General features: G+C 47.5%; 2 protein-coding genes across 10 annotated transcripts in view; one reads left to right on the top strand and one right to left on the bottom strand.

Moving 5' to 3' along the window:
• caskb (calcium/calmodulin-dependent serine protein kinase b) overlaps nt 1-15,818 on the bottom strand; it is a 51,605-nt gene that overhangs the window by 13,468 nt on the left and 22,319 nt on the right. For 6 of the 9 annotated variants that reach the window (XM_077015946.1, XM_077015948.1, XM_077015950.1 and 3 more), the window contains exons 6-12: nt 9,615-9,717; nt 9,218-9,393; nt 8,787-8,909; nt 8,562-8,645; nt 7,271-7,370; nt 4,245-4,262; nt 3,434-3,555 (exon numbers count right to left, since the gene is read on the bottom strand). In XM_077015946.1, the coding sequence (XP_076872061.1) occupies nt 3,434-3,555; nt 4,245-4,262; nt 7,271-7,370; nt 8,562-8,645; nt 8,787-8,909; nt 9,218-9,393; nt 9,615-9,717 (726 nt within the window). The remainder of the gene's footprint in view (nt 1-3,433; nt 3,556-4,244; nt 4,263-7,270; nt 7,371-8,561; nt 8,646-8,786; nt 8,910-9,217; nt 9,394-9,614; nt 9,718-15,818) is intronic. The other 3 variants (XM_077015954.1, XM_077015949.1, XM_077015953.1) reach the window with 1 other exon arrangement.
• On the top strand, nt 12,028-15,418 carry gpr34a (G protein-coupled receptor 34a). Its single transcript, XM_077015961.1, has 2 exons — nt 12,028-12,398; nt 12,960-15,418. Exon 2 carries the CDS (start codon nt 13,021-13,023, stop codon nt 14,167-14,169), a length of 1,149 nt encoding a protein of 382 aa, XP_076872076.1. The 5' UTR covers nt 12,028-12,398; nt 12,960-13,020; the 3' UTR covers nt 14,170-15,418.

The following is a 15,818-nucleotide window of genomic DNA, read 5'->3' as shown; positions in this document are numbered from 1 at the left end:
CACACAGAAAGAGAAACAGACATATTAGCTAAATCCTACCGGCAAACAATGACAATAAAACTGGTGCTGATGTGTTTCAGGATGAGACTGTACAGGACATGCTTTAATAACTAATCACTGCTCATTTTTGTTTATTTTAGGGTTTGTTTATTGCTGTAATGTCTCCTCTCAACTCTCCTGCATCCTCACAGGCATTACTGGACAGCAGCTCTAAAGGAAAGAAATTCTGTAGCTGTCGTGTTTGTTATTAAAATGTTCTAATGCAAACACATAATGAAAATGACTTTTTATCCTCACACTTCATCATGAAAGAATCAGTATTCTTCACTATTAAGCACAGACATCAAAAATCCTTTGCTGGGGCTTTGTTTCCTACATGTATAGAATACTGTGGGAACTAACCAATACAGAAACACTTGCAATTAAGACTAAATGGGAGCAAGATTTAAATCTTTCCTTTGAGGCAGAAGAGTGGAAGCATATTTGTAAAATAGGCCGAACGTATTTCAATAGCAGACACAAACTCCTCCAGTTTAATTTACTTCACAGAACATACTACACCCCTGAGAGGCTTAACAAGATACATTGTAGATACTCTAAATTTTGTCCAAGATGCAAGACCGAAACAGGTTCTGTCCTTCACATGTTCTGGTCTTGCTCTCACATTGATGGATTTTGGAGGGAGATACAGAGACTTATTGAAATTATAACTGGTGTTAAGTTACCCTTATGCCCTAGGCTGACCTTGTTAGGGGATGAGTCTTCGCTCTCAGTAAATAAAGTAAATACCAAAGCTAATACTAGGTTTATTAAACTGGCCTTAATTGCTGCAAACAAATGTATAACCCAAAAATGGAAAAGCAGTGAGCCTCCAAGTCTATCAATGTGGGTGAAAGAACTCTCTTATGTTCCATCTGAAAAGATTATGTACAATTTAAGGAAAAAGCCCAAGACATTCGAAACAATCTGGGGAAATTTTATTACTTTTATGTCCTCTTCCAACTTTCCATAACCATCTGTTAAAAGAAGATTGGTGTTTACAGCTACTAAGGACCTTGAAGTAGATATGAAGCTTAACATTACTACAGTGCTTCTAACATGTGAATATAGACATCGCAGTGTTTTGTTTTGTTTTTGTTTTTTTTCTCTTTCCTTTTTTCCTTATTTATCTATTTATTTAATTTTGCCCTTCCTTTGTTCGGGGGTGGGGATGGGGATAATTTTGACAACTTTGTTAACATTATTGTGTACAAGTAATATTTAATGTGTGACTAATAAAGAAAAATATTGATTAAAAAAAAAAATCCTTTGCTGTATATTGAAATAAATTTTTCAAGTTGACAATGAATGTTTACATAAAACAGACAATTACAAATATAAAGAAATGACGTAAATAGTTTCTAATAAATTACCCCAAACTTAACTGCACGTCACGCATCATATTTAGTGAACAATCCATGAACAGCTCGCACATTTGGAACCGTGCACAACATAGTGAACCAGTCAGCAGTGTTCATCTGAGAAACCGAAACATTTATACACGTCTAGACAGGCATGACGAGCGTCTGTGTGAGTGACGGGCGTTTAGCGTCCGTCATCTTTCACAGCCTGGAAGTGTCTGGGCCTTCCAGACGTGAGCACCGGGGTTTTCTGCGAGGCGTGCAGCAGAACACCAACACTGGTGAACACACGTTCAGGACACAACACCTGGAGCCTGCAGCTTTATCCACGCCGTTAAGAGGAGCACAGAACGTCTGTAACTACAAGAGCACGGAGGATGTTACCGCCCCCGAGACCATCATCGCACGATCCACCCAGACACCGCACGCACTGTTGAAAACACCTAATGCTGTTCTCCAGTGTAATGACAAGACAGCTCCCAAAACAGCACAAACTAACTTGTCCAGGACTACAAGAGGAACAAAGTGCAGCTACGCACTGCAGTCCCAGTGTCAGCTCACAGACGCAGCACACCGCACACACCGGCGAGATCACGTCAGCCATGGCACCGTGAGAACAGCACGCCACACATCGCAGACAGTGGTGTGTCCCTCCCCGGGACACGGAACTACTTACACGCCCAGTGTGAAGCTCACAAGAGCACGCAGAAAACCTCCACCCAGGTCTGAGTACAGCTGGAGTCAGGACTCTCCAGAGGAAACACACATAAGGGTCCTGACAACACACCAGGCGCTCAGAGAACGCTCTAATCTGTAGTGATGTCCCCTGAGCCACTGTGGTTTTTCCACCTGACTCAAAGGGGCGACGGTCCTTCCTGTACCCATCCACGACACTCCCTCCAATCACGAGGAAGTGCTTTGGTCATGGGCAAAATAAAGGCTGAAGTCCTTGCCCAACTGCTGTGTGTCAACTGCCCCAGTGGGTGCATGAGCTGGTTGGCTTCAGGTCAGCCTTCAACACAAAGGTCTCCCAGACGTTAACTGGGAACCTGACGCTGAACAGACTCCTCACTAAGACCTGAACCAGTCAGAATCAGCAGCAGTGCTGAGCACCCATAAGCCCCGGGGCGTTGTGTCAAGTCCACTGATGTTCACCTCGCACAGTTCTAACCACATCATCAAGTTCACTGACGCTACAGCGAGCCCCCCCCTGGTTATAGTGACACGTCAGCATGGTGACGGCAGAAGAAGTGGCGTTTCATGTGGTCTACACACAATACGTTGTGGCTTTTGATGTGAATGCTTTCTGAAACAAAAAGAGACCGATGACTTCAGGAACCCCAGTGGACTTCACATTCCACAGAACATCGACGGCTTCATTGTGGAGATAGACAACAGCAACAAGTTGTAAACATCACTGAGGACTTTACCTAGAACCTCAAGCCCTCGACCCTAGAGGACCTTACCTAGAACCTCGACCCTAGAGGACCTTACCTAGAACCTCTACTCCTCAACTCTCTCTCTCTCTCTAGTACAAGATACTATCCAAGTTTATATCTAAGCTGTCTCCACTAGAATGTGTAATAGGTTTTATTTTAATTATTGACCGCCAGCAGCCGGTTCATCGTTCTGAGTGAGGCTCTTCGTTGCAGAACATTATTTTCCGTATGACTCAGTAACACCACTTCCTCCTTCTGCACAGAGCTGCATCGCTGCACAAGTGCTCAGCTAACCGACATTTCCCTGCCATCATTCCCTGCACCAGGGTCTACCCACATCTCACACCGAGCCTCAACCACTGCGATTGGATAAAAAGGTTCCAGGACATTGTCATTGGTCATACAGGGCTGCAGGACGTCTGCCTGAGGCCTGCATGCGTGTGTGAATGCTGGAACAAGCTCACGTGAACACGGTGGTGTGCAGGGCGAGGGGGACACGCCTCGCGCACACGAACACCACAGCAGCCTAAGAGCTGCAGTGATTGGCTGGCCGGCACTGTGGTTGTGTGAGGTGCGACTGTGTGAATGTCTTACATCCAGCAGCGTGTGTAGGTTCTGGTCCTGAAACACACTGTGCAGAAAGTCCAAGTCCTTCTCACTGCAGTCCGTCAGTGCATGGATCTCTTCTAGACTATCCAGAACCTGAGAGACAGCCCCTACACACACACACACACACACACACACACACACACACACACACACACACACACACACACTATTAACGAGTTTAACCAAAGAGAATGACGTTCGATTTAAATAAGCGGCCTGAAGGAGACCAGACTCCTATAACAGGACACACACGAACACACGCAAACACACACCTTCAGAATGCTACAGATACACTGGTATATTATGTATGACAATCCACATGCAGATGAAACATGTCAGAAGAAACTGGAGTTTTCAAAGTCTGCAGTATTTTATGAACACTGCAGTGAACACTGAAGACACATTCAGTTAAACAAGAGCTCAACAGAACTGCTAAAGCATGAAAGAAAGAAAAAATATGTGTTGGTCCCAACTGATTGACTAATGTTGTAATACTCGTAATAAGTCAAAATCAGGAAGCTGGTTGGTGAAGGGATGTCCCCACTAACATTTAGGTCATTAGTAGCACTCTGAGTAGTCAATATGTGGGAGCACACAGCGATGACCTGAAATGGCATGGTGGCGAGCTTATGGAAACGGTATCGCATTCACACATGCACGAAGGTTCAAGCACCAGGCGGTCAGGTCTGCACGAGCACTCAGACGGGGACGGGAGAGTTCTAACGAAGAGCAAGACAGAAACAAGAACACGACCAAGACGAGAGCAGGGTGACGTCAGGCTCTGTGGAATACCTACTTTCTGCAGCAAGCAATCCTACAGCGGGAGGCAGTATTAGAACAAACGGCAGAGAGTGAGTGTGAGAGGAAGAGAGGAGAGAGAGAACAGAGGAACACCATAGAAATATTCAAATGAGAGAAGAAAAAGGAACACCACGGAAATATTCAAAAGAAACAAGTACCATAGAAGTATTCACGTCAGACACAAGAGAGGGGGATACCACAGAGACACAGAGTACTGCCACACCAAAACACTACTAGCTGATGGAAAATACTTGATGTTATACATGTTGTCTAAGGGCCAGGGGCGTTTAGAGCTCAGTCAGTTTACATATACAAACCCACAAACAGGTGGCAAAAGCAGAAATTCATCAAATGTCGAAAAACATATCGTTAGTTAGTGACATCGGCTAAGCTCGTGTTCAGCTCCAGGTCATTCCCAGTCAGCGCGTAGCAAAGGTGAGAAGGGTACGCTCACGAACGGCTCAGCCAACCACAAATACAACACCACCATACATGTTGTTTGATGAACGCTGTCGTGACCATTAAAATAAGAACATTTAATCACAATTCGGATCCTTTTTTAAAGAAATGCAAAATGGCAAATGGGTCGCGACAGCACACACAATAAAAACAACCGTCACCTTTGTGTCAGGGCTGGCTCGGATGCTGTTCCCCCAGCCGCCACTAGGGGCACCAGAGTCAGTCCCAGACTAAATCGGCGTAATTAGATGTGATTCGTCTCAGCTGTTTGTTAGGCTTCTTAAGGAAGCTTGTGAGACGAATCACTGCTGAATCGTTTGGTTATGCCGGTACGTTGTCAGCCAGTCTCTTCTTTTTCTGTGGTTGCATTACGTTTGAAGGTGTCTCGTCATCTTTCTCTCTTCTTCATTCTCCATCTCTTGCGTCGCTTCCTGACCCATCTCAAGTTTTCCTTATCTTATTTATCTTCCTATCCGCATTGCCGTTATTTTGGGAAGGGTTTTATTATGTTGCGGCGTTTTCTGCCTGCTGTCAGCTACTTCCCCTGGCATATTTGGTTTCGTTTTCGCATTGCATTTATCTGCGTTGTTTTAGTTGCTGTAGTTGTTATTTTGTTTCTTTCTCCCATCTCTCTACGATTGAGTGTTATTTTTCAGGCGTTGTATTTTCCGCGTTGTTTTTCGTTTCTCTTTGCTCCGTGTCCTCACGGTTTTTTCTTTGCGTTTGCGCGTCGAGTCTTCCGCGCTGTTTTGTTTGGGTCATTCCGATTCGCTGTGTGCGTTTCCCTCTCGCACAAGCCGGCACTTGGGTCCACCCTTCGGTATTTTATTTCACGCGGTGTGTATGTTCCGGTGCTCACCGCGTTACGCTTTGTGCTTGTGGCAACAGTATTGTCTTGTACTGAACTGTCCTGCTCAGTCCTGTATTGTCTTTCTCAGTCCTGTACTGTATTGTACTGAAATGTCCTGCTCAGTCCTGTATTGTCCCGAAAGAAGACAGTCTCTGCTGCTCTGGGCATTACGGAGCTCTGTAACCATGGCAACAGCTCCCAGTTGCCAAAGTCTAACTGTGAATGCTGTACCTGTCCTAATACCAAGCCACGGCCTTCCAAAGGTGGGCTAGGGGTCAGCTAGGGGTCAGCAGCAGGTAGCCTGCTCCTTCCCCCCTCCAGACACAATGGGATGTGAAAGTCTTCGAGACAAGGAAGTAGAATCTGTGTCATAACCTCCTTATTTCCACATGCTGCTTTCCTTCCTCTGAAGAAACACTGGTTCCATTAGCCCCGCGGAGGGACACTCAGTACGGCCTAAAGCACGTGGACATGTCCATCACATGTCCATCACATCTATATAAGGTTGCCTGACACCCCATTTCAAAATCATGGGCATTGATATAGAATATAGTCCACCGCTGTTATACACCTGTTAGCAAAGGTGTGGCTGGACCAGGTGATCTGAATGCACGGGGTGCCCACATACCCGTGGACATACAGTGAAGCTAAGGAACTCGCCGGCTCCCAACATCTAAAAACACAAACATGCAAAAAAAGAAAATAGGAAATCAAAGTGACACTAATGTCCAGAGTTCCTTTTATTTTAGTATTTTAACAGATATATCACAGTGAAACTCTAAAATCAAGAGTTCTGTTCACTCCTGGCATTAACATTCCAGTTTCAGAGGTGATCTGGGACGCATCAGGCCACATTACATTTATAGTGTGAGCGGTAATGCTACGAAGTAGCGCCCACATCACGTCGTTGGCCCGGCTGGGAAAGATGTCAGAACCGCACAGACGGTTTGGAAAGGGCTCAACATGCAGTGAGGCAGGTTGTTCTGAACAAGGCTGCCTGTCACGGTGCCTTTCGGACTCTCTTCCCTGTCCGCTCAAACGGGACACTGGAAGGTGAGTGAGGACACACAGGACATTTCTGTGTTAAAACCGCCATGGTTGAAGAGTGACACCATGTGCAGAACCTCCATCAGCCAGAGGTACGCTGTAATCCCGCCACACACCGTCACCCCAGAGGCAGAGCGGCGGGTGTAGACGGCTGGTAGAGCACAGACCTCATTTAAATGCGTCTTCATCTATCCACCTTTATTACTAGAATTACGACATGAAATGTTCAGTACAACAGAATTAAGAACAACAAATGTTCAGGACAACAGTGAATTCTTCACCCCCCCTCCCCCCCCCCCCTCTTTTGTCTGAATTCCCCTTTGTCTCATCTCAGCACTGCCCGTGAAACCTGACCTGTGCTGCATCAGAGGACTCGCCATGTCTGGAAATGAAAAGTAAACGTGGCACCCCGGACCTGCTAGACGGTCTCACCAACAGAGCAGACGTTGACTAGGTGTCTGTGTGAGAAGGTCAGGAGTGAGTTTGCTCTGGTGGGATCCTTCAAGAGGGCCCCTGATGAATGTTACTGACACTGGGGGGAAACCCAGCAAGAGGCTGATGTGACCCGACAGCAGCGACCCACGCGAGGTCCGGGCCACTCCGAGGTCAGCGGCAGCTACACAGGAAGTGACGGTGATGCCTGCAGGAAGTGGGGGGCCACCTACCTGAGGACGTGGGGTCCTCCGTGAAATCGTGGAGGTCCTCAGGAGGATCACCGTAGAAGGAGTTGAATTTGTGGCTGGAGACGGCAGCCAACACCGCCCCCTACGAAACACCACCCAGCAGACATGAGGCCAAATTCACTAAACATATCAGCATAATTAACATGATAATAGCAGCAACGTATAAACACATTTCACCATTTATAAATGGACTGGGTGATGAGGAAGAAAGTAAAAACTGACATAGACCGGCCAGTTACGCAATTTGGCTGCTCTGCCATGATTTAGAAGAGGAAATGAGATCAACAACGTAGCCATGCAGTTCCTGACTTGGTGAAAGTGTTGCATTCTCAAGCAACTAGCAGTTTTCAGCGTAGCGCGGTTCTTACGACTTCTTACGTAGCGCGGTTCTTACGACTTCTTACGTAGCGCGGTTCTTACGACTTCTTACGTAGCGCGGTTCTTACGACTTCTTACGTAGCGCGGTTCTTACGACTGGCTCCAGTGAGTCATCTGTCCCTTGGCTGGCGCACTAATACGTATGGCCTCATTTACATGTGGGTTTTGACCGGCTTCCACCATGGGCATGGGGCACATTAGTGCAGCTACAACTTCTTGAATAGGAATTAAATAAGGTGTTGGACATTTTTCGTGGCGTAGCACGGTTAACGTCAATGAAGCGGCAGTGAAACCAGGGACTTCTGGGACGTTTGATATCTATCCACAGTAGATACCTCACCTCAAACCTACTCACCTTTGCACAGGGTGGAGGAGCAGACACACCGCTGTTTGTGCTTAAATGACTAAGTTCTTGCTTTGTCTCTCAGATGTCTGGTATCTGAGCCTACAACTCAGACCTGCTTTCATGTGGGTAACAGACTCAGTATGAAACATCTTTGCTCACACTAACCTCCGGCCACTCCGTCTACTGCTACGGAGCTCTGCTGGATTTCAGAAACGGCGCACCTCTCCATCTACACTAAACGACTACTCCACGTTCAGAAGTGTCAATTCCAGGTTCAGAAAGTAAAAGTCCTCACCAGGATTTTGCTCAAGTTTGCTAGATTTTCTAATTAGTGCAATCCAGGTAAAATTAGTGGAATCAACACAATCCAGGGAGCCCGAGCAAAATCCTGGTGAGGACTTTTACTTTCTGAACCTGGAATGCTCTGTCCACGTTTCTCATCCATTCTGCCCTTCTCAACATTTGAGACTTGCTGGGTGATGAAGGCCATGAGGAGGAGAGAGAGAGTAACGTGAGATAGCGGAGGATGGAGCGGTGAAGCTCCTGCACCTTCAGCTTCCTCCTGGCGTTGAACTTGCGCAGCTGCTCCACCGTCTCGGGAAGGTGAATCTTGTAGGCGTAACGGTCCCTCTCCTTTATGGCAATGACAAACAGAAGAAAAAAAACTCAGTCAGTCTACACGGAGCAAACGGATCATGTCTGGAACACGGAGGTGGATGTCGGGTGGAGAGGTGCGTGCGGGGGGGTGGGGGGCGTTTTGGTGTGTGTTTCTACCTTCAGCCAGGGGTGGTTGAGGGCTTCGTAGACCGTGATCCTCTCAGCAGGGTCCAGCATGAGCATGCGACGCACCAGGTCCTTAGCGCTCTCAGAGATGTGACTCCACTGTCTGGGTGTCATCTGAGGGAGGAACGTGAACACACACACACAGGCGCAGACACACACACACAACCACGCTGTTGAGGCGACTGTAGGTCTCTTGTAGACCGAGACGTCTCTTGCTACTGAGACGGTCCGGCACCAGAGTCTCTGTAAATCTGCTAAAACAGGAACTTCAGTTCACAATCAAGACCCTGTGAGCTGTGAAGCATCCGGCCCGCCTCGCAGTGCTCAAAGTTCTGCTAGAGAAGGCCTCCGACAGCAGATCAATCACTGATGTCTGACTCTGGGTGTCCTCAAGCAGGTTTGAGGCCCAGCTGGCAGCATACCTTGTGTCTGCCTTTGATGATGCCCTCGAACAGACGCTCCTTGGTGCCGTAGAAGGGCAGGCAGCCGCTGAGCAGGATGAAGAGGATGACTCCGCACCCCCACACGTCCACCGGCTTCCCGTACGGCTCCCTCTTCACCACCTCGGGGGCCATGAAGTGCGGAGTCCCCACACGGCCTACCGCGCCACACACACACACACCCAACTCAGTCTGGCAGGCGTCTAGCGTGTAGCAAAATTCTAAAACCACATACACACATACCCACAGACACTTGTGTGCATACACATACGTGCAAATATGAGCACACATGTGCAAACCCACACACACACGTGCAAACACACACACATGTGCAAACACACACACATGTGCAAACACACAAAGACTGAAACATACACACCTCCTGCGACGAGGCCAGACTCGCCCAGCTGGATGGCCACACCGAAGCCCCCCAGTTTGACGGGAGCGGAGTTCTCTTTAGACGCCAGGAGCACACAGTGGGGCTACACAGGACAGATTAGAGGGGTTAGGGATTAGAGGAGTTAGAGATTAAAGGTGTTCGAGACGTGTCCGCTCACAGCAACCACAAAGAGAGTTTAATCACCACAATTAAATAATTTGACGCCCCTTTGCCCAAAGCTGAAGCTTTACATGAGGTTTTACATCACACTAGATGACATGAGGTTTTACATCACACTAGATGACATGAGGTTTTACATCACACTAGATGACATGAGGTTTTACATCACACTAGATGACATGAGGTTTTACATCACACTAGATGACATAACAGCTTTTTCTGTACCACAAATATCTCACATTTGAATATCGTCCCATATTGGGAACGATCTGATATTTCTTCACTACTGTCCACTCTGGAGCTGAGGTTAAGATATTTGGGGGAATTGTTTTGGGTGCGATACATACATACACATTTTACAGATCTCATGTATGGATACAGCAGTTAAATATTAACAAAACACTAAAAAAACAAACTCTGTTTAGAAGACCAAAGCATGGAACAATTTCCTTCCATTGCCACACAATCAATATCTCACACACACACACACACACACACACACACACACACACACACACACAAGCAGCACTACGGGAGATGCTTCACTCCACCGCGGCCCAAAACCAACACGACTGGAACCTCTGATCATTCACACGGTTCTTTTTCCGGACCTACAGTGTGGACGGAGAGCTGAGGTCAGATGATTCTCCAGCTGCTCTAAATATCTGCTCCCAGCAGACCAGAGCCACGCCGCGGACTCTTCTGCTCACGCGCAGCTGGAATACACTAATGATGTAGTCATCCACTTCATGAGCGGAGGAGAGCTTTACTTATTCAGATATTCTCTCTCTCTCTCTCTCTCTCTCTCTCTCTCTCTCTCTCTCTCTCTCTCCTCTGTTCAGTGTTTCTCTCTCTCTCTCTGATCCTGAACTTGCTTTACTTCATGACCAACAGTAAACCTCTTCAACAGCATTTTTTTAAAGAATGGATTACTAAACTGAACCGTGCTGAAGTGAATGTTTTCTGCTTTAAACGCCATCACTTAAACGTAGAAGCCCTGATCCCCACACTGGGGTATCAGAATATCAGACGTGAAAGGGATTTTTGTGTGAGTACAGGGATATTTGCACCTCAACACAGTTTGTAACTGGAAAGAAAAGGTTTCGGATAAACTATACAGCCATTTACAAACTGCTCAAACGAACCCGCCTGTTCAGATTTCAGATGGTATGCAATCAGTTTCCTTAAATTTCTTTGCCAATTTCCATCGAGCCGATTCCAGTGTGTTATTGGATCAGTGCTGGCTCTCTCACACAAAAATACCAACCTGCCATTTTTAATAATGTAATGTGTTCATTTTACAGACGTTTTAGTTTCAAAGCACACACACACAGCACAGAAGTGGATTACGCCTTTAACTGGAACCACAAACCCTCATCAGCTTTAGCGGAAATACAAGCACAGCCTATTTATAAGTGCTTAAATGCGCCTAAACACACTGTGTGTCAGCATACAGCCTAACGATGACAGATAAACAAACTGATATAAAACAAATTGTTTACAACACTAAAGTATGGAACACTATTTCCTTCCATTGCCATAAAGTCATTCTCTCAGTGAAATGACATTTACTGCCATTATCACCACCAACTCTCAACTCTGCCTCACACACACACACACACACACACACACACACACACACACACACACACACACACACACACACACACACACACACACACACACACACTCTGCTCAGTAGGTGTACATCAGTTACTCATAAGTGTTTACATATGACCACACACAGTATGTCAGTGTACAACCCAATTATGAGTGCATACGTCACTAAACACAGTCATAAATCACTTGGTGACCTTTTCTGCAGTCCTGAGGAGCAAATTCACCAACACCATCTTTTTGTTTTAGTAATACAGACCAGAAAAGTTCTCCACAATCCAGGAGATCCATTATATATTTATGATGCTTTACCTTGTCAAAGCATGGAATAAGAACCAAACCGATATATTACTAACCTGACCCAGACAGACATGCTAGTAGTTTTACTACAATACACAGTATTTCTACTTTTAATAAAGGATGAAATATATGAATGGAAGCAAAACCAGAGTGTTCGTATTATACAGCTACATTCAGCACGTTTGTCTTCACACTTCTCGACGAGCCTGCATGTGGTCAGTGCTTGTGTGTGTGTGCACGCATGTGGGGTATGTGGGGGTGTGTGTGTGTGCGGGTTTGTCATCGTCTGCATATTTCCCTTCTTCAGTGAGTGTGTGAGCAGCAGCACTTCTCATACTGCACAGGAGACGAGCAAAGTTGAGACGGCACGAGAAACGGGAGACAGAAACGATCAAAGGCAAAAGTGAAAAAGAAGAGGGGGGCACAGGCGAGTGAGACGAGAAAAATAGGAGACAAGAGGAGAAAAGGCGAGAGGGGGGCAAACGAAACGGGAGACGGAGAGGAGAAAAGGCGAGAGGGGGGCAAACGAAACGGGAGACGGAGAGGAGAAAAGGCGAGAGGGGGGGCAAGCCATGCTGAAGGAGCTGACCAAGAGGGCGACGTGGACGAGGATCTGTAACGAGCTGAACCACCGCTGAGAAGACAGAAGGTCTGCGTTCACACTGAAGCTCAGGGCAGGACAGACAGGTACGTGGCGCGTGAACGCTGGCGTGAGTGTGTGTGTGGGTTTACTTCATATAATGCCAACGCGCAAGAGGAACTGAGAGAGGATACACACACAGGACAAAACTTCAGACGCTCGTCACTGTTGCGAACTCACTGGAAGTTCATGTGTTCTTTCTTCATGCTGCACAAGGTCCTTCATAAAGGAATAAGAACTAGTCGCTCAACACATGGACTTAATAAAGCCAAGCTGCAAATGATGCTCTTTTCCCAGAATCCTTCCCAACGAAAGAATCTATGAATCGTTTAACAAAGCTGAAAAGATCCAAAATATACATGTGGAATGGGGGGAAAATCAGGCTGTAATGGTTGGGATAGATGAAGCGTTTGAACATGCTGGGGAAGTGTGTGTGTGGTGTGTATGTAATCTGGGAATATTGCCTGACCATAGTTTATGGTCCGCTGCTCTGCTGCTTGGAGGAGACGTTCTGCATCTGAGCCAAAGAGTTTCTTCTGCTTTCTCACTGCAAACTTTCCGTAAATGTCTTTCTTTTCTTTTTTTTTTTTCTTTACTCTTCCGACAAGGCTGAAGCCATCATCTACAGTGAGGAGCCCGGTTTCTCCAAGGTGGCCACACACGTACACGATGAGCATCTTGGACCACAGCACAGCCAGGCCAAACACCTCTGATCTCCTGTCCACCACCCTGGGCTTCAACCTGTCCTGCTCTCCAGAGGACGAGTTCCTGCGCATCCCGTTTGCCGTCCTGTACTCTCTCCTCTTCCTCTTCGGCCTGGTGGGGAACCTGCTGGCTCTCTGGGTCTTCCTCTTCCTCCACGCACGTCGCAACTCCGTACGGGTCTTCCTCATCAACGTGGCGCTGGCCGACCTGGTGCTGGTGTTCTGTCTGCCCTTCCGCGTGGTGTATCACTCTCTGGGCAACCGCTGGCCCCTGGGGTCCCGCATGTGTAAGATCGTGGGGAACCTGTTCTACATGAACATGTACATCAGCATCACCCTGCTGGGCCTCATCAGTCTGGACCGCTACCTGAAGGTCCAGGGGGGGCCGGGTGAGCGTGGGAGATGTGGTCGGCGCTGGTTCAGAGGCAGCAGGTGGAGCGTGGTGTCCTGCGGAGCGCTGTGGGCCCTCTCCGTCTCGGCGGTGGTGCCCATGATCGCCACGGCTGAGGGCAACGAGGAACCCGGGAAGTGTTTCCAGTACAAGCAGCGCACGGGCGCCCGGGGCAAAGCCTACTTCAACCTCTTCCTGGTGGGCGTCTTCTGGCTGGTGTTCGGGGTTCTGCTCGTGTCGTACGGCCGGATCGCCTGTCGCCTGCTCAAGGCTTCCCGCGACAGGCCCGACCTGCCCAACGCCATGCGCTACGCCCGCACCGCCAGGAAGTCCTTTGTGGTGTTGTTGCTGTTCACCGTGTGTTTCGTGCCCTACCACAGCTTCAGGGGCGTGTACGTGCGCTCGCAGCTGTACGACGTGCCGTGCGCTGACCGACGCTTCGCCGACCGCACCAACGAGATCGCGCTCATCTTCTCCGCCCTCAACAGCTGTCTGGACCCGGTAATGTACTTCCTGCTGTCGGGCTCCGTGCGTAAAGCGGCGGTCGGTACCGCCTCACGCATGTTCTGCCCCGGCCCAGACGGCACCGCCACCACCGGCAGCTCCACCACAGAGTTCCACAGGACCACCGGCTCGCAAGCCTCCACCTACGCCTTGGCCACGCCCCGCGGGAGTGCGGGGATCATCTCCACCCTCAACTCTCCACCCAAAGTTCAGCCTTGAGGCGGCGTCCTGCCCTCCGAGGGCTGGCCTGTGTGAAACCAGGGTTCACCATGGCAACAGAACAAACCGCCTGACTCACTGGTCCAGGTGTGAAATGCTGGGTGGCTGTAGTTTCCATGGGTAGGACGGGTGGCTGTTCTGACATTTTATTTTTTTTCCAGAGCTGTCTGAGGAAGGAAGTTAGCCTCAGCGATGGCTGCTCACTGAAATCAATAAAACCAGTGTAGCAAGAAAGATACAGATCTAAAAACTCAACAAACATCAACAACCACAGTGTGTTCCAAGAACAGGACTGTAGCAGGAATACAACCACAGTGTGTTCTAAGAACAGGACTGTAGCAGGAATACAACCACAGTGTGTTCTAAGAACAGGACTGTAGCAGGAATACAACCACAGTGTGTTCTAAGAACAGGACTGTAGCAGTAATAAGAATACAAGTACAGTGCGTTCTAAGAATAGGACTGCAGTTGTAATAGGATTAGCAGGGTGTTTGTGGGGTTGTTATACTGCAACTCCAAAAACAAAAATGGGAAAAAAATGTATTTGTAGTCAAATTTACATCTGATCTGAGGTCCACTGCAGTCAATTACAATGGTTTTCCATCTTCACAACACCTTTAAGGACAATTCCAGCATTTCCTAAAAAACACGACCTATTTTTTCCTGTCCTTTTTGGTGAAAGCTTCTTCACTACATGCATGACCTCTAATGGGCTTCTGGCAGTGACAGGACCCATGAGCAAAATCACTTTTAGCATCGCAAATGCAGCAGGAAAACAACCATTTCCAGACAACTGGAACAGGATGAAAGTCCCAATAGCAGCACGGACTCTCGCAACAGCAGGATGGGTGGACAGACGTTGGCACGGTGACGAGACCAAGTCCCTCTACCTGCAGACAGCAACACGTCTCCTGAGAAACACGGAGACCAAACCGCACCAAGCTGAGGGCAGTCAGGCGATCTGTTGCAACACAGGTTTCCTCATTTTATACCAGCGCTAAAATGAAAGTAAAATACAGTTCCAGCATCGCTGGCTACAGAATGTCTAGACCATCAGCTCAATGAGGTTTCTGTGGAAAACTTAGCGATTAAAATATTTACTATCTGAATATTTACAAATATTCAAAGTAACCAGAAGACATTATCTTTTTTAAAGAGTATTAAGTTTCCATTTTTATTGCTTTATAAGTATGCACTTACTAAATATATTGTAAAAAGTAATAAATAAATAATAATAAAAAACACTAAAATTTTATGAAATTGAAGTTATGAAATGAAAAGAAAACCACTGAAATGCTCATTAAAATAACAATAATTACTCCCCCACCCCTACACACACGCACGACATCTTAACATTCACATAGACCTGAAAACACTCACACCAATCCATAGAACAATCAGACTGGTGCGCAACACACGCTGGTAAACACACACACGTCCCCGATGAGTTCGTGTTTGTGTCAGATTAAAGCGTTCGATCAGAGTTTGTGAAATGGTGTGTGTGTGCGCAGTGTGTGAGGCGGTGTGTGTGCAGTGTGTGAGGGCCCCCCAGAGCCCATCTGCCTCTGTCTAGTCCCTGAGGAAGGACTCCAGCAGAAAGTCACTTTATTCAGATGGCCATCTATTCACAGCCCGATTCACCCTGCTGG

The sequence above is a fragment of the Brachyhypopomus gauderio genome, chromosome 8 (assembly GCF_052324685.1).
Source record: "Brachyhypopomus gauderio isolate BG-103 chromosome 8, BGAUD_0.2, whole genome shotgun sequence".
Taxonomy (NCBI): Eukaryota; Metazoa; Chordata; class Actinopteri; order Gymnotiformes; family Hypopomidae; genus Brachyhypopomus; species Brachyhypopomus gauderio.
Note: the sequence above shows the minus strand (reverse complement) of the source record. Positions and strands in the feature narration are given on the sequence as shown.